Source organism: Macaca mulatta, chromosome 4, assembly GCF_049350105.2.
Source record: "Macaca mulatta isolate MMU2019108-1 chromosome 4, T2T-MMU8v2.0, whole genome shotgun sequence".
Lineage (NCBI taxonomy): Eukaryota > Metazoa > Chordata > Mammalia > Primates > Cercopithecidae > Macaca > Macaca mulatta.
The window spans coordinates 67227920-67250858 of record NC_133409.1 but is presented as its reverse complement, the minus strand read 5'-3'; the positions used below and the strand labels follow the sequence as shown (position 1 = coordinate 67250858).

Below are 22939 nucleotides of genomic sequence, written 5' to 3'. Positions count from 1 at the left end.
CATTTACATAAAAAACTAATTTCTTGCTCCTTGATAAGGTGAATACCTATAATGTAGTGAACAATACATAACAGAACATTTAAGTCAGTTTATTTCCCAACCCTCAAATTAATAGCAAGATCATATATCTGAAAAGGGTCTAGTGTTAAGAATATACAAATCATGTTTATTATATGGCAGTGAGGATGTGAAGAAATTGGAATTCTCACACATTCCTGGGGGGATGTAAAATGGTGCAGCCACTGTAGAAACAGCCTGGCAGTTCCTCACTAAGTCAAACCTAGAATTACCATATGACTCAGCAATCCCACTCCTAGGTATATACTTGTAAGAACAGAAAACAGGTGTTGAAACAAAGGCTTGCAACACAAATGTTCATAGCAGCACTACTTACAGTAGACAAAAGGTGAAAACAACCCAAATGTCCATTAATGGGTGAATGGATAAACACAATGTGGTATATCCATACAGTTTTATGGAACATTTTACTCCATAATAAAAAAAATTCTTAGGAAATATTATTCAGCCATAAAAAGGAAGGAAGTACTGACACATGCTATAACATGGATGAACCTTGAAAACATTATGCCAAGTAAAAGAAGCCAATCACAAGAGACCACATATTATATTATTATATTTCTATAAAATACCGAGAATAGGCAAATCTATACAGACAGAAAGTAAATTAGCGGTTGCTTAGGGTTGGGGTTGATGGTGCAAAAGTGTTGGATAAAGGGTATGGCGTTTCTCCTTGTGGTGATGAAAATCTTCTAAAATTGTGGTAATGGTTACACATATCTATAATATATTAAAAACTATTAAACTATTAAAAATTTTAAATGGGTGAATTATATGGTATATGAATTACATCTCAACAAAGCTGTTTAAAAACTAATAGCAAATGCCAAAATGTACTTCATTTGGAATTCTCTTGCAAAACAGTTGCTACATTGACTTTTGCAAATAAGAATTTTTGTGAAATGTTAGTGTTTTTGTCCCTATTTCTGATAAAACAAGGGATTTATGTATATCACTGTTTGCTTAAAGCCGAGTTTCTATTTAATACAAATAAATATACTTATGACAAAATTCATTTGTGGTAAAGTCTTACTTCTTTCCGAAAAACAAGTGGTAACTCCTAATAATTCTAGCAGCTACAATCCATCAAATAAGATGCGTTTTCATTGTCCATCATGGACACCCACCAGTACAGCTGCAGGCCAAGTTACTGTTTCTGCTCCTTCAGCCTCCCTCTGAGGAAGCAAAAGATACTATTTCTTTTGGGACTCAAAAAGCTTGACCACTTTCTTTCCAGTTTCTCCAAAACAAAACTAACCACTGTCTTAAGCCTGGATTGATGACAGGGAATTTGAAGAAAGACAGTATTTAGATAATCCACATTTATATGTGTTCTTAGACAATTCATACTGAGACTAGTCTACATTAAAAAACAGTTTACAAGGCAGAGTGCTTTTCACCATTCATGCTATTTGTTTACAGGACGGATTACCATAGCTGAATTCCATTTTCTATCCTTTCTCTAATACAGTGCCACTGTGTCCCCAACCAACCCCACAATATAAACTTGTAACTATGAACAAGAATATCATTTTTTCTATGTCAACAATTTCTATTGATAACATCATATTTTATGCATTCAATTCCTAGATTACTGTTTGGAGCCGAAAGTACTATATTTATACCATGTGTGAAATGCAGAAGAAAAATAAAATTCGGCTTTTAAGGTTCAAAGAAACTATTTTGTAACAGATATGGACCTCTATTTTCACATTTTCCTTTAAATGCACTTAAACTTAGAGAATTTCAAATTCAATAAAATGACATACTTTTCATTTTTTGACTCTAAATTGCCAGGCTCATATATAATATATGTAAAGATTGGCAATTCTGAGAACTAAAGCTCTATATCTCCATTTAAAGTGGTATAAATTAAAAATGGAAAGGAAAGCATATCAGCTTGGAATGAATCCAACAAGTTTAGCTCCCATAAAGTCTAAATCACATATCCAAGGCTGGATGATAAATCATTAGAGCTTCTCGGTTGTACAAGATCAGTAGTAAGCCATCTGGCTTATTCTGTTTATATCAATGTAATGAGTGTTATTCCAAGTTTTTGATATCTCCACAGCTCATAAGTAATAAGGCTACTGGCAGCAAGGCTGCATCATAACCTAATTTCTGGGGGAGATTTTATTTGATTTTTTGTTTGTTTTCCATAGCAAAACAAAGTTTGAATGCCATTTAAAAAAAAAAATCACTGAATTGGAAAGACTGTGGTCTCCAAGTTTAAGTGTAGCATTTGCTATATATTTCTATTTACCCCATTGTATGTTTGTGTTCCCCCTCCATCCAATCTGAGGGTGGGAAGTCAAGATAACAGTTATCCTTGCATGATTTTCCTCCCCACCACTTCCTTTACTCTTTTCAAATGTGTTACAGCAGAACATTCTTTAAGGAGAACATGCTCTGCCTTTCCCCAAACTGACTAGGAAGAAGGACTGTTCACCGCTGTCTCCTGTGCGGAAGAGAAAAGATCATCAGTGACTCTGTTCTCTTCCTTCCCCATACTATGCTTTCCGGTTGCCCCACGTCATCCTACTCCCCACATCACACCTCTCCTAACCTCGGAAGGTCTAAAGCCAGCTGGGGTGGGTGCTGTTGGCTGGTCCTTCCCTCAAAACAGTGGAGCTTAAGTAGCAAAGAAGGTGCATTTTTAAAAGGTGAAATTAAAAAGTGAAACCATGTACATTATTACCTTTAAATACTTTATAAATCTACCCACCCCACCCCCCCGACATTCCTCCTTTCTCTCAAACACATGGGAAGCCTCCTGAAAGCAATACTTTGCTCAACAACAACGGTTCTCAAATTCTCTGCGTTGGAATCACCTGGACGACTTGCTGCCGCACAGATTGCTGGGCCCTGTGCCCAGACTCATTCAGCAGCTTTGGGATAAGACCTTCGAATGTACATTTGTCACAAGTTCCCAGGTGATTCTGATGCGGCAGGTCCAAGGACCCACATTGGGAACCACTAGCCTAGACACAGCACAACTGCTAAAGAAAGAGAAAACACCCAGGAGATGCGAGTCTGACCAACATTACTCCCAGTTGTTGCCCAGCTCAGGGAGGGTCTAGTTCCCTATGTAAATGGAGGCCGCATAGTGCGGAGTAATACAGGAAGGTAGAGTTAAACCACTTGCTTGAATTATTTCTCTTCTCTGCTGGCTCCTCAAGATACTCAGAGTTCAAGTATCAAGAAAAGGAAGGTGGAATTATGGACATAAATGTGATTGATCGTTTTTAGCCAGTCCAGATCTTTAGATTCCCTTTTGCATCTTGGCTGTCCTTCCATTTTCTCCTTAAACTGCCCATAGTGCTATGCAATGGGTACTGCAATCAGACAGACATGGGTTGAAGTCCTTGCTTGCTATGTGTCCTTCATAACTCTTTGCCTTCATTTTTCCCGTATAGAAAATGGAAATAACAATAGAACCTACCAACAGTGCTGCTGTGCAGATTGAATGTCACCCTGTGTATGCACTGACTGGTACATGCATGATAAATATTAGCTTTTACTAAGAATGTTACTATCTCTTGGCTTTCCTGTGAGAATATTCAATATGTTAAGTATCACACTACCTGTTTGATACAATAGGTTGGGTCATTAATTCAACCAACATTTATTGAGTGGCCATTGTGTGTCAGACATAGAATATTGTATAAGTATAATGAAATAATATTCTGTAAAGAAAAGTGTTTGATATAAACATATGTTGATTTGGAAAATTTTGACTTTACATGAACTCACATTTAAGAAAAATACTTGCTTCCAAAATTGGCTGAGGAAATTGAGAGGATGTGTTTACTAACCACGAGTTTTGTTTTGACAGACACTAAAATAAAAGAATGGAGGAAAACGGGAAAGTAATTCTGCAGATACAGTGGCCTTATATTATTAAAGGTATATTTTAGACCATCCAAAATACCACAAGCCCACTTTTCCCAAAAATCATTATATTTACGTGACAAGACAACAGGGAACAAATTTGGCCAAGGGTATCCTATTTTCAGTTCACAATGATGTCATTTTGAACCTATCACATCAGTCAGAAATGTAATGATCAGCTAGTAACAGAAGCAGCGTTCAATCTTTCAGTTCTTCCTAGTTTCCTGAGCAGAAGCTGAGAATTCACCCTTCTACCAGCTGACCACCCAAATTTATCAGGCCTCATTGTTTGGAAATATAAAGTGAAAATGTTAATGCAATATATGTTGAAATTTCTTGATTTTATCCTCAGTAGTACCTTTGCTCCTTCCTCCTCCCAGAATCTCCCTTCCTCAAGAAAGGTGTCAGAACCCCAAAACTTTAGGAGCTGGGTGGGAAGTTTCATTGACAGTCAGGTCTGGCTTCTAATTCTGCCATGAAACACTAGGCCTATGAAATCTTGAGTACCCTACGCAAGACCAAGTGCTTTGAGGACAATGAGCACAGGCGTTTTCCATTCTGGTCCCTTACACTTTTCCCTACACCCCTAGCCTCCATATATTACTTAAAAAGAACTTCTGCAAGAATTCATTGTCACACTTAATGAAGAAAGACCCTGAGCCTCAACGCTTGCCTCCCAATGCCTGTTAACAGGGATTGCTGCTGGTGATGAAAATACTGTTAACTTTTGTGGCACTAGCAGGTGTCAGAGAGTGGAGGAAGTTATGAGACTCCACAATATAGAACTTACGAAAAGAAAAGGTTTGATTCCCTAATAAAGGGTATATTGCCCCAAATCCTCTATGAAACCAAATGCTTTGGAAATCTACTTGGGCAAACTTTTCCTCTCATCTATAGTTCCCCAAAGTTTATAAAGAAATAAAAGTGTAACTTTTAAAATATGAGGTCATGTACAAGATAAAGAACATTATTTTATCCACGTCTACATTTCCAAATTCCCTAACACATTTGTAACTTTGCTGATGTGGTTTTGTTTTTTTGTTTTGTTTTGTTTGTTTGTTTTGGGTTTTCTTTTCTTTTCTCTATTCTCCAGACGGTCTGCTATCTAGACCTGTGGCTTCTGCCACGAAGCGACATTTGGGGTAACTATGGCAGCCTTCAGCTGGCCCGGGTCATTTGGCCCATTTTCCTTCCAGCACTTCGGTGGCTCTGCTTCCCCACACTCGCTCTCATCGTGCAGATGCTCAGGCTTATCACTTCGAATGCTTGCAAGAAGCTGGAGCTCTCCCAGCCTTCACCCCCGCACGACCTCTTCTGGCTACAGACTTCTGAGGGATCTGCATCCTCCCTTGGCTCGAACGCGCAGGCCAGCATCGTCCTTGCGACCTGGGCTTGCGCTCGCCCAGCCCTGGCACCCCTGGCTCCCGTAGCCGAAACAAGGGAGCTGCGGGGTCACGCCTTCTTGCTGGAAGGGCTTTTTCCCTCCCGTCACAACCCCTTCCTTACTTCTGCTAAAGATAGGCGTCCTCTCTCCTAAGAAATCACACACACACAAGTTTTGACTTGAGCTTGAGACGCACACAGCGCCGAGGATCCTCGGGTTACTGGAGGCGACACTGCTGGCCAGGCTGACCCGCGCCCTCTGGCAGCCCCAAACCCCTAGATGCAGCCCGTTCCCCGCGCCAGGCTAGCTGCGGGCGACGGGGTAGGCAGCGGCGGCCAAAGGACAAGCCAGCCCGGGGACAGCACGGAGCCAACAGGGCTGGCGGGCAGGATCCGCGGGACAGAATTCTCAGAGGGGACCGTGGGGAGGGGCTAAACCCACCCGCACTCCCCGGCGCGCGGGACGGGACGGAACTGTGGTCACTAACAATGCCACGGAGCGGACTGTCCCTTTCCTTCGCCACTCCCCGCGCCGCCAAGCCTGAAGATACACACTCCCGCACACCCTACACACCCATCCACTCCGCCCCAGCCGGGGCGGGGGTGGCGGAGGTGGGACGGGCGGAAGGTGAGCGGTGCCCTGCCCCGGGGTACCTGTAGGCAGTGCAACCCAGCGGCGCCACCGTCTGGGTGAGGCCAGCCGGACGCGCGGGAGGAAAAAGGCGCTCCAGACCGCGGCACAGATGCTCGCGGGCTTCGCACCTGGAGAGCCCCGGGGCGGCGGCGGCCGCGCGCGCGGTGGCAGCGCGAGAAGTCCCCGGCGCGCCCCTCTCCCCGCCGCACAACTTTGCGCAGTAGGCGCCGCCCTAGAGCCTGGCCAGCTTCCTTACCCAAATACTGCCGCAGGTCGAGCAGGAAGCGAGGGGGTCCCCCGCTGAGCTGATAGAGGAGGGAGCCCAGGCAGAAGACCAGCAGGGTGGCCATGCAGAAGCCGTAGTCCCGGAGGGAGAAGCGCAGGAAAGGCAGCAGGGGCAGCCGGCGCTTCCAGCTGCCCAGGCCCGGAGGGGCGCCCCCCAAAGGGGCCCCATGGGGCCAGGGATCCGCGCCGCCGCCGGGATGCTGCTGCTTCTTCTTCATCGCCTGCTCCGCCGCCTCGCACAGCCTGCTCGTGCCAGGAAAAGGTCACCCATCCGCCGCGAGGAGGAGAGCCCGGCTGGCCGGCTGCACATGGGGAGGGCCGCGCGGAGGGCAGCGGGTGGGGGCGGGGAGGGGCCGAAGTTGCCGGGCTCAGGAGACTTTCCTCGGCATGGTCCCCGCCGCCGCGGCCCGAGCAGCCGAGGTGTCCGGCCCCGGTTCGGGGCGCTGCCCGTACCGGGGCGCCGCGCCCGTCCCGCGCCCGCTAGCGTCCCCACGCCCAGCGCCCTGCAGCGCCTCGGGCTCGCTTGCGGCCGCCGGGGCTCGCCTCCAGCGCCAGCGTGGACCCCCCGGCTTTGTGTCTGTAGGTCTCAGCGTGTTTTGTCCCGGTTCAGGCTTCTCTAAAAAACGGCAGGGAGGAACAGGAGGCGGACACCATCCCCTCGCTCCACCTCCTTGACAGGGGTTTTCCTCCTTCTCCTCCCCTTTCTCCCTCCGGCGCTCCGCGGCTCTCTCCTCCCTTTCCCCTCCCTCTCCGCTCTGGTCTCGGGATTTCGCTCGGGTGTCAAGTTACTGCTTTTGCTGGGGGCGGAGGTGGGGGGGCGGCGATTATTCGCAACAAGGAAGAAACTTTCTGGGTTTTTTTTTTTTTTTTTTCCTTCCCCTGTTCTTTACAATCTGGCCGCGGTTTCTGCGCCACCAGCGACCTCTTCGGGGCCCCGCTGACTTCCCTCTCGTAAACAGTCACCGGCAGGAAGAAGCACGACTGACTTTACATTTTTTGAAGTTCAGAAACTTGATTCTCCTTATATATCCCGTGCAAGCTGCTTACACAAGGCCGGCAAAAGGTACTAGGATACAGGCTCAATACTGCTGAGATGGGAAAAGAGTAAGCGGTGCGAGTTATGTTCAAACACGCCCCAGAGGGCCAGGCTCAGCGCCCAGACTCCCGGGAAGGGGAGCAGAAGAGGACGCTCTCTTCTTGCTTTTCTTGGTCCTACAACTACTTCACCTCTCAGTGACCAGAGAGGCAAGTGGGGGGTGCATAGCGGACTCTAGGAGGTCATTGCCCTGGTAGACATGAAGGGGAAAGAGCCCAGTCCCCCTATACGCCGATTTCATTGCTGCCTCTCTTCCCTCCATGGGGAAGCTTCTGGACCCGAAAGAACCTCCCGAGGCAGAAAAGGCTCTATCGTAGGCACAGATCCTCTGATGGGGTGGTTGACCCACGGAAGGGCTGCTCTCATCAGCCACACTTTATGTAAGAATACTATTATCACTATTTTTAGAAGCTGTAGCACCTGAGGCCTGTGTGACTCACCCGAGGTCCCAAAGCTAGTAGTGGGAGTTGGGTTGGGAGTTGCACTCAAATCTATTTGACCCTCAGACCCACTATACTAACCACTGCACAGCAGTACTTCCCAGCCAGAGCTCTTTTCCTCCACTTCCCATAGGAGGATGAGATTTAATTCATTTAGTTCAGGCCACGTTGAGAAATGGAAACCTCAGTTTCTGGTGCCTATCATCTCTGGCTCCCTACTCATTTGTATATTCCAGTAATGAACAATTGGATTTAAGGAGGAACCAGGAGCCACGAACCTCTGTGATTCTAAGACTAGGCTCCTAAAAACCTTCAACAAGTTGGGCATCTGAAGAATTTTATATGGAAAATTACAAAATATTATCCTAGACTGAGAACTTACTCTTTAAGAATATGTCTTAACCGCGTTCACATATGAATATCTCTGGTTCATGATTTGAAACATGTATCATGAGCTAGAGAGATGTGTAGATGAGGTGAGAGGTGCTGCACACACAGAGAGACACATGTACACACACACACACACACAATATTCTTCCCAGTTTTACATTGTCCTAGCCCACTTTCTAAGGGATGAGAAGGCTGTTTTGGGGCCCCAAGACAAGAGAAAATCTTTTGTTCTGTCTCTGAAAACCCTGAATAGAGTGTTAATCATTTGTTTCACATTTATCTCTAGAATCAGGGTTTTATATGGATTAATATGCACATTTTAGAAATGTGACTTCCCCTAAGAGAACTGAGTAGATCAGTCATTGCTCGTTAATGTGAATTACTTTAATCAGTGCAATGAGTAGCCCAGAACAGACTCCCGATTAATAACATTTGAGCTTAAGAAGAGGGACTAGGAGACGGAAGGAGCAAAGCAGTGTTCATAATGTTTCAGGGACCACCTTCCACAACTGGACCTGTATCTGAGGCCTGGCCCTGTAATCTGAACACTCGCTGGATATAAAATAGTGTGCAAGACCCTCTGTGTTCACAAGTCCCACCCCCAGGAAGTCCAGAGAGTTTTCTCACAGCATGCTGTGGGAAATATCCCAATTTTTTCTCCTAAGGAAAGGAATCTGAGGAACAGGGAGATGGAGCAGGAAGAAAGGAAACAAACATCTGAGAAAAATAAGTAAATATGAGAATAAATGTTATTTTAAAAAACAATGAAAATGTTGTGAGGAAAGTACAAGGGGGCAAAGTCCAGCTCAGAAGAAACAAGCTACGACATGAACTATTTTAGGGAGAATAAACAGGTCAATCTTTAAAAGATTGCGTTAATAGACTCGCCGCCTAAAATAACTCACAGAAGAAAAAGAAAAGATATCAAGATACAAAGAAGTTTCACATGGAAAAAAATGCTTTGTATTTTCACCCAACAAAAACTTAGTTGTTTGGGTAAAACTTTGTTCTTTGAAGTCCCATAAATATCCCTTCAGGAAAAAAAATTAAATTTAAAGTACTTAGACTAATGAATGGTATCTTTATTCAAAGCAGATAACAAATCTAATTAGAGGAAGTTGTGAACGAATTTTATTAGTAGTCTTATAATGGAATATACTTTATTCAGCACCTTGACCTCCATTCAATATCTTTAGCTTCTCAATTCCTTCTCTCTCCAGTGACTCATTTGACCTTTGTCCTCAATGATGACTAATTGCATCTCCTCCAACATCTCCTTTTCCCCCTTCACAACCTTCTATCCTTCTCTGTTTGGCTTCTCTGGAACCCACCCTGTTTTTCGGTCTTTTCAAGAACTGTCAACTCTGTGTTCATCCATCTCATGTGTTTACTTCTTTCTTTATCCAGTTTTGATTACTGATCCATCATTCTGATCCTTCTTGCAAACACCCCTTCATTCTCCCTGTTTCTCTCATCTTCTGTCCTACAGTGCTTGTCTGGTGAAACCCAGGCTCAGTTAAACCCAATCATGCAACTGGACTGGATTGCAGAAAAACACACAGCGCTGGTAAGTGGCTTTTCTTTATATTAGAGAGCACAAATTTCAGATGGATGCACACCCATGGCTGCCCAGCAATCCCACTCACTAAAAGGACTATTTTATAGTGTCTCTGTCTTCAAACCTCCCATCTCCACCCTCTGCTTTCTTCCCTTCAGTCTCAGGGGATGACCTGGATCAGACTTTGTTGAGAAAATAGAAGCAGTAGGATGAGAGCTCATTCATTTCCTACCAATCTATGCCCCGTGCTCTTGGCCTCCCTTCCTGTTTCATTGTGTTCCTGCTTCTATCAAGGCCATGCTGCCACATGTGCCCTAGACTGCCGTTCCCACCAACCCCAGTCCCACACCCAAGCCTGTCCCCTCCATAGCCTTCTGCATTTCTGTAAATCATTACACTCTCAAGTCACTTGGGCCCCAAACTGGAAGTCAGATTTTCTATTAATAGTTCATTTATTCTTGTATCTAAACCATCTGCAAATCCTATAGGCATTACCTTTCAAAAAGAAAAAATCTGACCTCCTTTGCCACCCCACCGGGGCCAGACCAATATCTTCTCTCACCTGGATTGTTGCAAAGGCTACTTATATTCATCGTGTTTCAGTTTAGCTACATATAGCTGGAAAAAAAACCAAATTTAAAAACCAGTGGCTTAAACAGAAAAGAACTTTATTTCTCTCTCTCTCTCTCTCTCTGTCTTTTTTTTTTTCTTTTTGAGACAGAGTCTCCCTTTGTTGCCCAGGCTGGAGTGCAGCGGTGTGATCTCAGCTCACCGCAACCTCCTTCTCCTGTGTTCAAGCAATTCTCGTGCCTCAGCCTCCCAAGTAGCTGGGATTACAAGCGTGTACTACCAAGTCTGACTAATTTTTGTATTTTTAGTAGAGACGGGGTTTCATCAAGTTGGCCAGGCTGGTCTCGAACTCCTGACCTCAAATAATCCACCCACCTCGGCCTCCTAAAGTGCTGGGATTACAGGCATGAGCCACCGTGCCCGGGCCATTTCTCTCTCATATAAAACGAGTCCAGAAATAGGCAGTCCAGATTAGGTGTGGTATTTCTATGCTATCCTCAGGGACCCACCTGAGCGTTCTGTTCCACCATCCTCAGCACGTGGCTTCCATTTTAAAGGCCATATTATGCAATGTAATCAGCATTTCGAAAAGGTATGAAATATTCATACCTCTTTGATATGTTCATTGCAGCATTGTGCACAATAGCCAAGATATGGAATCAACTGAAGTGTCCATCAATGGATGAATGGATAATACTATCCAGCCTCAAGAAGGAAATCCTGTCATTTGCAATAACATAGGTTAATCTGGAGGATATTATGTTAAAGGAAATAAGCCAGACCCAGAAAGACAAATACTACATGATCTCTCTTATAGGTGAAATCTAAAAAAGTCCATCTCATTGAAGCAGAGAGTAGAATTATAGTTAACAGGGTTTAAGGAGGGAAGGATAGGGATTGAGGAGATGTTGGTCAAAGGATACAAAATTTCAGCTAGGCAGCAGGAATAAATTCAAGAGTTCTATAAGGACTACAGTTAATAACATTGTATGAAAAGTGCTAAGAGAATAGATTTTGAGTGTTCTTACAACAAATAAATGATAAGAATGCAGAAGGGGAGAAAAACAAAACAAAACAGAAAGGGCTCCTTATGGTTGCAGATGGCTGCTAGGGTTCCAGCCATTATGTCTATGTTCCAGGTTGGCAGCAGAAGGAAGCAAAAGAGCAAAGAACTCCTCCCAATTGAGTAGGCTGTTTTTAAGCGGTGCTCCTAAGTGTGCTATGAATCTACTTTCTTATAGGTCATTGGCCAGAAATTAATCACAGGACTCTGTCTAATTGTAAGGGACAGGGGACGGAGTACTAGGAAATCTAGACTTTAGCTGGTTGCATTGCTGCCAAATAAGAATCAGGGTTCTTTTTTTTTTTTTAAGATGGAATCTTGCTCTGTCACCCAGGCTGGAGTGCAGTGGCACGATCTCCGCTCACTGCAAGCTCCGCCTCCTGAGTTCACGCCATTCTCCTGCCTCAGCCTCCCGAGTAGCTGGGACTACAGGCGCCCACCACCGCGCCTGGCTAATTTTTTGTATTTTTTAGTAGAGACGGGGTTTCACGGTGTTAGCCAGGATGGTCTTGATCTCCTGACCTCGTGATCTGCCCACCTCGGCCTCCCAAAGTGCTGGGATTACAGGCGTGAGCGACCACACCTGGCAAGAATCAGGTTTCTGTTGCTAAAGAAAGAAAGGGCAGATGGCTACTATGTGGCAATCAGCAATTTCTGTTGTTCCTCCTGACTGGTCTGCCTGCTCCCAGCCTTTCACTCCATATTCCATTCTCCTCAGAGCAGCCTAAATAGCCATTGGTGCTCAAAACTTACCAGTGGCTTCCAATGCACTCAGAGTAAAAGGCAGCATCCTAGAGTAGCCTCTAAGGTCCTACTCGATCTGGCTCCATTGTTTCTCTGACCTCATCTCTTATCACTTTTCCTGCTCACCCATGCTTATCATCATTTGTCAGACAAGACAAACTTGCTCCTCTTTTAGGACCTTTGCATTCACGGTTCCCTCTGCCTAGAAAGTTCTTTTCCCACACCTCTGCATGACTTGACTTTTGACTTCCTTCCAGTTTTGCTCAATGTTGCCTTATCAAAGGAGTCTTCTGGGACTACTCTGTATGTAATGCACGTATGCACCTACATTCCTTATTCTCTTGACCTCTTTAGCTTTCTCCATGGAATATACCATAATCTGAAATGTTAGTATTTTGTATGTGTTGTGTATTTCTGCCCTCTAGAAAACAAGCATCTTGAAGGCCATGATTTTGTCTCATTTGTTTATTGTTTTATCCCCAACACCTAGCATAGCGCTCATAGGTAGTGATCACTCAAGAAATATTTGTTGAATAAAAAGATTAGTTTTTTATAGGAAGGGTCTGATGTTTGGTGGGTCAAATCTTATTGATTCTGTGGTTGGCCAAGTGCGGATGAGACGTAGAGGTCATGGAAAGCAGGCCTTCATGCTGGGAGAACATTCAGATAATCATCAAAAGAATTGTTTCCAGTTGAAGATGTATTCACTGAAAGAAAGAGTGAATGAATGAATGAGGCCCTCACCACCTCTGTGACCCCTAATTAGCAATGCAGCTACTCCCTGTGATTATGAACGCCTCATGGAATCATAAAAGAGATGTGAGTCCATTGGCTTTGCCTGGTGTTGCCATTCCCCTTGGCAGAGAGGCTGTTGCTCTTTAGGACTGCTGTTCATTTCAGGGATTGGGGCCATCAGTCTCTTGGAGAACCAAGCTGTCTGAGCTTTGACCTTGGAAAAGAAAGACAGAAAGAAAGAAACTGGAGAGTTGCTCTGGTTTGTGGGGCAGAAATGCACTGAAAACCATCTGGGAAGGTAGACTTGCCTTTGCCTGAACAGTCTCTCAAAAGCATATCTGACCAGAGGATATGATCTAGAGGCATATTTGGATGGGAGGACTACAAAAACTGCACTTAGTAGCCAATAAGCTATTGCTTATATTTAAACTCCTATGCAATGACACAACTTTTGAGAACTCAGCTTTTAACTTATGCTTAACAACAACTGTATTTCAAATCAAAAGTGAACTGCACAGCTGGTCCCTGAGACTGGCCAGTGTGACACTGTTAGCCACCTAAAGGCTCTCTTGGAAACAGTCTCAGTACTGTCTCTATTTTTTATGAAGTATAATAGACCATTGGTGTAAGCAGAGGGAAAGGAAAAAAAAAGAAGTCAAATACTTACCAGTTGCTTTCATGTTATTCTCGGTTGCCTCTTACCCTGCCATGAGTAGAATCTATACAGTCGAATCTCTGACCTTAATTCCTCATTTCCAAGATCCTTGTCAATTTACAATGTTAAGCTAGTGCTCTTCTCATTTTAGAGGTCATTGTCTGGTGTTAATGCATAAAAACTGAAATCGATGTAGAAGTGATATCCTTTTTCCTTCCTTCCTAACAATGTCATTAGTCCTTGTTCAATGGGCACATTACATATCTTCCTGTCCTCTTAGAAAAAAAATATTACTCAAGCTTTGCAAAGTACTTTAAAATAATTTTTTGAAGAACAGCCAAATACTAAACTGTGAAGATAAGAGTCAGCTCTCTAGTGAAGAATCTTAGTAGAGATTCTCAAGGTCATCTTAGTAGAAAATTTAAGAAAATACTACATCGTGAAGCATAATCTTTAAGCCCTAAAAATTACTAACCTTCTGACCTAGAGTCAATTACTTAATCTCTTTGTGCTTTCGTTTTCTCTTCTGTCAAGAATGGATTATAAAGCCCATACTCCTGGGTTCACAGGGCTCTGCTGTGGTTCAGGAGTGTGCTTACCTGGCTGGGAAACTACATCACCAGCTAGCTGCTTTTCTCTATGGTACTTGCTGTGAAGTGGTCCAAGACGTTATTCCACCCAGAGAAATTGGACTGCGGAATGATGGTACTGCAAACTCTTATGTAAAGAGCAGGCTGCTCATGGTGGCTCATGCCTGGAATCTCAGCACTGTGGGAGGTGGAGGTGGGTGGATCACCTGAGGTCAGGAGTTTGAGATCAGCCTGGCCAACATGGTGAAATCCTGTGTCTACTAAAAATACAAAAATTAGCTGGGTGTGATGGCGGGCACCTGTAATCCCAGCTACTTGGGAGGCTGAGGCAGAAGAATAGCTTGAACCCAGGAGGTGAAGGTTGCAGTGAACCAAGATCGTACCACTGCAGTCCAGCCTGGGTGACAGAGTGAGACTGTGTCTAAATAAAAAAATAAATAAAAGAGCAGGCAATTTGAAGCATGGGAGAAGCATGGGTCTTGATCCAGAACTTATATGGGGACAAATGTGATTTGGGGCAAGTAGCCTGAGTAGACTCTGAGCCTCATTGTCATTATCTGGGAGATACAGTAAAGCACATAGCATCCTGTGATGGGATTAAATATAATTTAAGTGTGGGTACGTGTAAGTCAGAATACATGTAAGTCCGATTATTTTTAAAGATAAGAAAACTAGAATCTAAATAAATTACATAATCTGCACAAATTTGCATTATTTGTGACTGACATCACCAGAACTCAAATACAGATCTTGCAAGTCCGTCTCTAAACCTTTTTTTTTTTTTTTTTTTTTGAGATGGAGTCTCACTTTGTCACTCAGGCTGGAGTGCAGTGGCATGATCTTGGCTCACTGCAACCTCCATCTCCCAGGTTCAAGTGATTCTCCTGCCTCAGCTTCCTTAGTAGCTGGGATTACAGGCACCTGCCACCTTGCCCGGCAATTTTTGTTTGTTTGTTTTTGTTTTTTTGTATTTTTAGTAGAGACAGGGTTTCGCCATGTTGGCCAGACTGGTCTCAAATTCCTGACCTCAGTGATCCACCCACCTCAGCCTCCCAAAGTGTTGAGATTACAGATATGAGGTACCGTGCCTGGTCTCTAATACTTTTTCCACAATAAAGTGGATTTTATTTGGGCCACTGACCCCCTGTGAGTATCCAACAAACTTATGACCCTACTTCCTAGAGAAATGAATGTATCTTCTGCATATAATTTCAGCATATCCGTGGACCCCTAGGAGGTCCATGGACTTAGATTAAGAACCTGAGCACTACAAGCTGTGGTCTCTCCTGAATCTGCCTGAGTGCATTTACTAAAGGAGAATATAATTTTGTGTCCTTATATAGAAGAGAAAAGCAGGTTTTATGGTACTAAGGCAGTTTGGAAAAAGTCTTTAAAAGACGTTGGAAATATAGAATTTTTCTTCACGCTGTCATGTTCTTTAGAATACTCCTGGGATGCTAAAGAGGTTCCAGAATTGGAGCTGTATTCAGACATTCATTCAGCAGATCCTTACTGAGGGCCCAACATGTGCCTGGCCCTGGATTGCAGTAGGGCCCAAGACAAGCCCTGCTCCCATGAAATTCACATCCACTGTGAGGGGATACGGACAGCGAATAAACACATATATTTTGCTAGGTAGTGTTACCTGTTATTGAGAGAATAAGACAGGGTGATGCGACTAAGAGTGGTGGGTTGAAAGGGCGAGTCTACCGCAGACTGCGTGGACAGAGACAACTTCTCTAAGGAGTTGACCTTTGCAGTGTGACCTAAAGGATGAGAAGGAGCTTCCTGGGGAAGATCTGGGGTACAAGCATTTCATGCAGAGAAAACATCCATTTCAGGTCTTTCTGCCTCATATCTTCCCTAAAATGGAAATAGACTTGGTATGTGCCACTGTGATGGGAGTGGGTCATTGAGAAAGCAGGTGACATGAGATGAGGCTGGAGAGGTGGATGGTGCCAGTCCCTGTAGGGCTTTGTAGACCAGGGTAGAGAGTTTGAGTTTTATTCAAGGTGAGATGGGAAAGGGTTCAATGATCAACATGAACCGATTTATGTTTTTAATTCATCACTTAGGGCGCTGTGTAAGGTTGGCTTGTTGGCAGTGAAAGTGGCAGCAGGAAGATGAGTCATCCAGTAAAATGGTGAGGCTGGCTGGGCTCAGGCTGGTAATGGGGAAGACAGAAAAAAGTTAACAAACTCAGGATATGTTTCTTTGGAGGTTTAGGGTATAAACTTGTCAATGAACTGGATGAGAGAAGAACTAAGCTAAGAATGATACCTAAGGTTTTTGTCTGAGCACCTGGAATGATGCTGAAACTATTTCTCTGTTTCTTGAAATGCAGAAAACTGAAGCAGGAGCAGGCTTGGGAGAGGGGCATGGGTAGCCCAAGCAACCAAGAGTTATGATCAGCTATGTTAATTATGCGACTGGATATATGAATTTGGAGCTCCAGGGAAAGGTCATGGCTAAAGACATAAATTCAGAAATTATTTCTATCAATGTGGTATATAAAATCACATAAATTAAATAAAATTACCTAGAGAAGCATGTAGATGGAAGGAATAAAAGATGGCACAGGACGAAGCCTTCAGGAAGTCCAACATGCAGAGTTCAAACAGAATAAGTTCACCCAGCAAAAGAGATTGAGTGAGTAGGCAGAGGGGCCGGAGGAAAACCAGGAGAGTGTGGTGGTGTCACTGAAGCCAAAAGAACAAAAGTATTCTATGAAGGAGAGAATGATCCTCTGTAACAAATGCTTGTAAGATGTGGCAGAGACTCCTGCTTGTTCTCTGTACCCATTTTCTCCATTTTTCTTTTAGTAATAGAAACCACTGAGCTCTAGCTGGACACAAAGCCGCTTACATGGAGACCACATTCCCCAGTCTCTTTTGCAGCTAGATGTGGCCATGAGGCTGAGCTCGAGTCAGCGGAGTGTGAGAAAAAGAAGCTTATGCAATGTGCTATACTTGGCCTTACAGTATTGGGTGTGCATGCCCCCTTTCTCTTTTCCTGGTTTTCCATAGGCTGGAATGTGGACATGGAAGGGGCTCAGCTTCCGTCATGCACATGAGGACAGTACTCCAAGGAATATCAGAGAAACTGGTGAAAGGAACCTAGGAACCTGAATGCTCTTAAGAAGCGAGCCATCTGTCTGCTGTGGATTGCCTACTGCCATTTGGACTCCCTTGTGAAAAAAATAAAGTAAATTCGCTCTACAATCACTGTATTTGGGGTCTCTATTTTAACCTCATAGCCCACACCATAAATAATTCACATAACAAGAAAGATGACAGATACTTTGGGAGGCCAAGGGGAGCAGATCACCTGAGGTCAGGAGTTGGAGACCAGCCTGGCCAATATGGCAGAATCCCATCTCTACTAAAAATATAAAAATTAGCCAGGCATGGTGGCGCATGCCCGCAGTCCGAGCTAGTTGTGAGGCTGAGGCAGGAGAATCGCTTGAACCCAGCAGGCGGAGGTTGCAGTGAGTCAAGATCGCACCATTGCACTCTGGCCTGGGTGACAGAGCAAGACTCTGTCTCAGAAAAAAAAAAAAAAAAGAAAGAAAGAAAAAAGAAGAAAGAAAGATGACAGAGGAAACATCCTGGAGCTGATTGGTGAGTTTGACAATTTCAGAAGTATGACTGGGATAGGAGTAGACCGAAGAGCTAATCCATTCATTCACTCTTTCACTCATTCCACATATTTGTTGAGTTTTCACTCTGTGTCATGCACCGTCCTAGGCCGTGAGATATAGCAGAAAACAACAGAGATAATGCCCTTGTTCACAAGGCACATGTGTTCTAGTGGAGGAGACAAAAAGTAAACACATAAACAGATAACACATAAACAGGTCAATGTGAAGGCCAGGTAGTGACCTGTGCTAAGAAGAAAATAAAGCTGAGAGCATGGAAAGGAAGTGCTACTTTAGAAACAGTGCTCAGGGGAGGAATTTCAGAGAAGGATACTTTTGAGATAAATTGAATAAATAGAAATTAAAGGGAAAGCTATATGGAAATCCTGAGGAAGAGTACACCAGGCAGAGAGAGCAGAAATTGCAGAGTCCCCGAGACAGGAATTCACTTGCTTAAGGAATAGAAATAAATCAGATGTGCTATAGAGCACAGCACTTGAGGTGATCAAAGTGCATGAGGAAGATTAAATTGGAGAGAAAAAAAGATGCCAGATCATCAGAGTCTTTGAAAACTAGGAAAAGAGGTTTCAATTTTTTGTAGATGTGATGGGAAGCCATTGAAGTCATCATAGGGGGTTTAACCAGATTTTGCATTTTAAAATACTGATCCTGCTGCTATTTAAAGAACTGAATGTGAGGGTAAGGGTGAAATCAGTTGGTTGATTCAAGTTATCTAGGCCAGAGATGATGGTGGTTTGGGCTTCGATAACAGCTGTGAAGGTAGTGAGAAGTAGTCTGATTTGGGAGAGGATGTGTGTACGTGTGTGTGTATTGGAGATGGCTATAGAATGGCTACAGAAACGTCTTTTGAGGTGATCTACTATGTAGGGGTACAGAGAAATGGGCAGCAGCTGGGAAACTTATAGGGATTTAGGAAGTCTCTCTCTCTCTCTCTCACTCTCTGTCTCTCTCTCTCTGTCTCTGTCTCCTTTTTCCCCCTCTCTCCTTTAAAGACAGGAAATACCAGATTTAATGTGGTAATTGGGATGATCCAGTAGAAAGGGATGCGTTTGTGATGCCAGAATGACAGGTGAAATTTACAGGAAAAGTATGAAGCCAGAATTAAGTAGAGGGTTTAGTCTTTAATCCAAGCAAAGACACTTCATTCATCAAAGAAGGCAAGATGTACCGGAAAATTTATTGGTGAGAAAAGAAAGTTTCGTGTGGTGGCATCCATTGTATCAATGAAATGTGCAGCAACTGAGAGTGAAGATTTGGGCAAGAAGAGAGGTAGGAGATTTGAATAAAGAGAATCCACAGTGGCATGATTATTTCAGAGTGAGAGACATACAACAAAAGTGCATAGGATTGCTGAACAGTTTGAGCTCATTTAAACTTGGTCGTTCTGAATTTCAAGTGAGTCAAATCAGCACCAGTGTTGTGTTTTCTGGTGGCTCAGTTTGGTGACTTGTGTGTATGTGCTAAGTAGGTATTTAGTTGTGCTTAGACATGGCTGAAGTTTTACTAGGGAAATGGAGAACATGCCAACAGTGTTAGGGATGCTTGCAAAACAGCAGTGTGATGTTGGTCCCTGATATGGTTTGGCTGTGTCCCCACCCAAATCTCATCTTGAATTGCATCTTCCACAAGTCCCACATGTTGTGGGAGGGACCCAGTGGGAGGTAATTGAATCATGGGGGATGGTCTTTCCTATGCTATTCTTATGATAGTGGATAAGTCTCATGCAATCTGATGGTTTTATAAGGGGGAGTTTCTCTGTACAAGCTCTCTCTTTGCCTGCTGCCATCTATGTAAGATGTGACTTGCTCCTCCTTCCCTTCTGCCATTATTGTGAGGTCTCCCCAGCCATGTGGAACTGTAAGTCCATTAAACCTCTTTCTTTTGTAAATTGCCCGGTCTCGGGTATGTCTTTATCAGCAGCGTGAAAACGAACTCCTACAGTCCCTGAAATCTAAACTGAATAAGAAAAGAAATAAGGAAATAGGGGAACAATAATCTAGATTTTATAGGCTTGAAAGTAGTACAATTGAGGGGAAGCCCTATTAAAGATGAGAAGACAAAATTGTGAATACAGAATTAGGTATGAGACAATATTGACTTAGAATGACAAAATTAATTGTAATAAATTATGAATTTATAATGTTGATATATATCCACATAACAAATCCAGAAAATGTACATGATATTTTTATTAACTGCTTGAAATGCTTTTATTATATATTTTTCTTATATAATATACATATAAAAGATTATATAAGGTGGTCAAAGAGTGTACAACCAACCCATTATTATACTATTATATTATGTGTTGGTTGTACACCCTTTGATCCACCCCTTCATATGACAACAATTTTGTAATAATGTTTTAAATTCTGGAAATAGATAATTCAGTCCTTCCTCTAGCATGGGGAATGGAAATGGAAAAAATGTTTAACTCTAGATATCTGGGATGCAAAAATCATGTGGTTTCAATTTCACACACACATGTGCTTTTTTTTTTTTTTTTTTTTTTTTTGGAGATGGAGTTTTGCCCTTGTTGCGCAGGCTGGAGTACAATGGTGTTATCTCGGCTCACTGCAACCTCCACCTCACGGGTCCAAGTGATTCTCCTGCCTCAGCCTCTTGGTAGTTGAGATTACAGGCATCTCCTGCCATGCCCAGCTAATTTTTTTTTTCTTTTTAGTAGAGATGTGGTTTCACCATGTTGGCCAGGCTGGTCTCGACCTCCTAGCTTTTTGTAGCGTAGCTATAGGTTTCTGCTGTCCTACTGTAGGAATTTTGATCAATTCTATTTTACATGATTACCATTATAAAAGAAAAAAATCCGCAGGGTGATTTTATGTACATTACATCCTTGAGAATATTTGTTTTACAAAGGCTTCGCTGAAGCAATTGCACATGATTGGCTTCCCTACATTTTTAACCTTGTTTCTTCTCCACTACCTGTTGCTGGCAGAGGCTTGTTGCTAGCAAAGGCCACGTGGCACAAGGTCTTGTGAGCCTTAAGTCTGCCAGCCGTGCAACTTTGTATCACTATATGAGAGAAGTGGAGCCAGTGTGCAAGCAGCAGGAGGAATCCTGCAGCCATTACAACTCTGGCGATTACATGACTCTACTCACAGGTGTTGTGAACCCTATATCCCCACTAAGCCTAATATAAATGCATTCCCAACTAAACTTTCCCTTAGTGGCATCCCTACAATACCCACAGCCCCTCCAACACCACCTTCCTGCAGGGGAGGTGTGATAGGAGGGATGGCAGAGTGGGAAGGGACGTCACTCTTCATCATCACTGTTAAATATCTAAGAGCATCTATTGAAGTGTCTCAGTCTATGTCCTTTGCCCATTTTTTCTCTTTAAGTAGGATTGTCTTTCCTCTTTTGATTTTTAATCGTTACGAATTTTAAAACATTTGCTTGGTCTGTATCAAGACATGTAGAATGGTCTAAAAGTCACTCTGAGAATGTACTTGCCACAAAAAAATATCTGACCAGGTGAATACAGTTCATCCTTGAACAACACAGGTTTGAACTCTGCAGATTTTATATGCAGATTTTCTTCCACCTCTGCCACCCCTTGAGAGAGCAAGATCAACCCCTCTTCTTCCTCCTCCTCTTCAGCCTACTCAACATGAAGATGATAAGGATGAAGACCTTTATGAAGATCCGCTTCCACTTAATGAACAGTAAACAGATTTTCTTTTCCTTATGATTTTCTTCATGTATTAGTCCATTTTCACGCTGCTGATAAAGACATACCAGAGACTGGGCAATTTACAAATGAAAAAAGTTTAATTGGAATTACAGTCCCATATGTGAGGCTGGGGAAGCCTCACAATCATGGCAGAAGGCAAGGAGGAGCAAGTGCAGACAAACTCTTATTTTTTAAAACCATCAGATATCGTGAGACCCATTCAGTATCACAAGAACAGCATGGGAAAGACCTGCCCCCATGATTCAATCATCTCCCACCAGGTCCCTCCCACAACACGTGGGAATTATGGGAGCTACAAGATGAGATTTGGGTGGGGACACAGAGCCAAACCACATCACTTAATAACATTTTCTTTTCTCTGGCTTATTTTATTTTATTGCAAGAATACAGTTTATAACACATATACAAAATACATGTTCATCTACTGCTTAGGCTATTGGTAATGCTTCCAGGCAATAATAGGCTATTAGTAGTTAAGTGTTGGGGGACTCAAAAGTTATGGTGCATTTTCGGCTGTGCAGGGGGTTGGCAACCCCTAACCACTACATTCTTAAAGTGTCAACTATACTTAGCTGGAGCCCCTTCCAGGCCTTGCACTGGCCTGTGCTGGGGAGGGGCCCTAAAACTTAGGCTTTGGTGGCTTCATAATAAGTCTGGCTGGGACCAAAAGACCAGAGGTACAGCTGAATGTGAAAAGGTTACTTTCCTTGCTGAGAAATCCAGGCCCTCCACAGCTTCCCTGGGTCCCCAGTTGTGCCTCACCACCTTCCCTTTTACTTCCCCAGCCCCATATCACTTCCTCTCAGATACACATGGTGCATCATGGAGGGGAGATGATGCATAGGGATTGGCTAGAAAGCATAAATCCTCACCTTTTGGCTCACAATTGGGTCAGCAGTCTCTTTGAGATTTGGTTTCTGCTTCACTGTGGGCTGGGAGTTCCCTTTGCAGGGTGTGAGTGAGGAAAGAAATAAGAGAAATACATGAGAAAAGATAACCTTAGGAATACTTTGCAGTGTAGTCCTGCCACAATTGAAGAAGTCAGTTACAATAGCTCATGGATATTAGATTTCTCAAAAGAGGAACAGCCCCATATAGCTGTCATTGCTGGTGGTGCCAAGGCTATAACTAAAATTCTTTCAGGTCCTGCCTTACTGGAAGGCCCCCATATCCTCTTTATTTGTTTGATGAGGGTTGTCAAAAAAGCCGCCTCTTTAGAAAGGTCTGCATCACAGATCTACTTGCAACTCCCCCCACTGAAATATCCTCTTTAAGTTCCTCCAGGAGGCTGGTTAAAATTGGGCGGATCACTTAAGGTTAGGAGTTCGAGACCAGCCTGGCCAAAAACATGGTGAAATTCCATCTCTACTGAAAATACAAAAATTAGCCAGGCGTGGTGGCGTGCACCTGTAATCCCAGCTATTTGGGAGGCTGAGGTGGAAGAATTGCTTGAA

At 43.5% G+C, this 22939-nt stretch overlaps 1 protein-coding gene and 1 long non-coding RNA gene across 5 annotated transcripts in view; one reads left to right on the top strand and one right to left on the bottom strand.

The window, feature by feature from the left end:
* The window catches only part of UST (uronyl 2-sulfotransferase), a 315313-nt gene extending 308417 nt beyond the window's left edge, over nucleotides 1–6896 (bottom strand). For 2 of the 3 annotated variants that reach the window (XR_013416004.1, XM_077998416.1), the window contains exon 1: nucleotides 6243–6896. Coding sequence is in view for 2 of the 3 variants with exons in the window: in XM_077998416.1 (XP_077854542.1) it covers nucleotides 6243–6489 (247 nt within the window). In the remaining variant the exon portion in view is untranslated. 3 annotated transcript variants of the gene reach the window in all.
* Nucleotides 6198–17333, top strand: LOC114677517 (uncharacterized). 2 transcript variants are annotated; one of them, XR_013417004.1, is made up of 5 exons: nucleotides 6198–6533; nucleotides 7190–7334; nucleotides 9687–9764; nucleotides 16188–16255; nucleotides 17139–17333. It is a non-coding gene; the product is annotated as an uncharacterized LOC114677517 (long non-coding RNA). The 2 variants fall into 2 exon arrangements; XR_003728846.2 differs by lacking the exon at nucleotides 16188–16255.
* Nucleotides 17334–22939: the final 5606 nt, after the last annotated feature.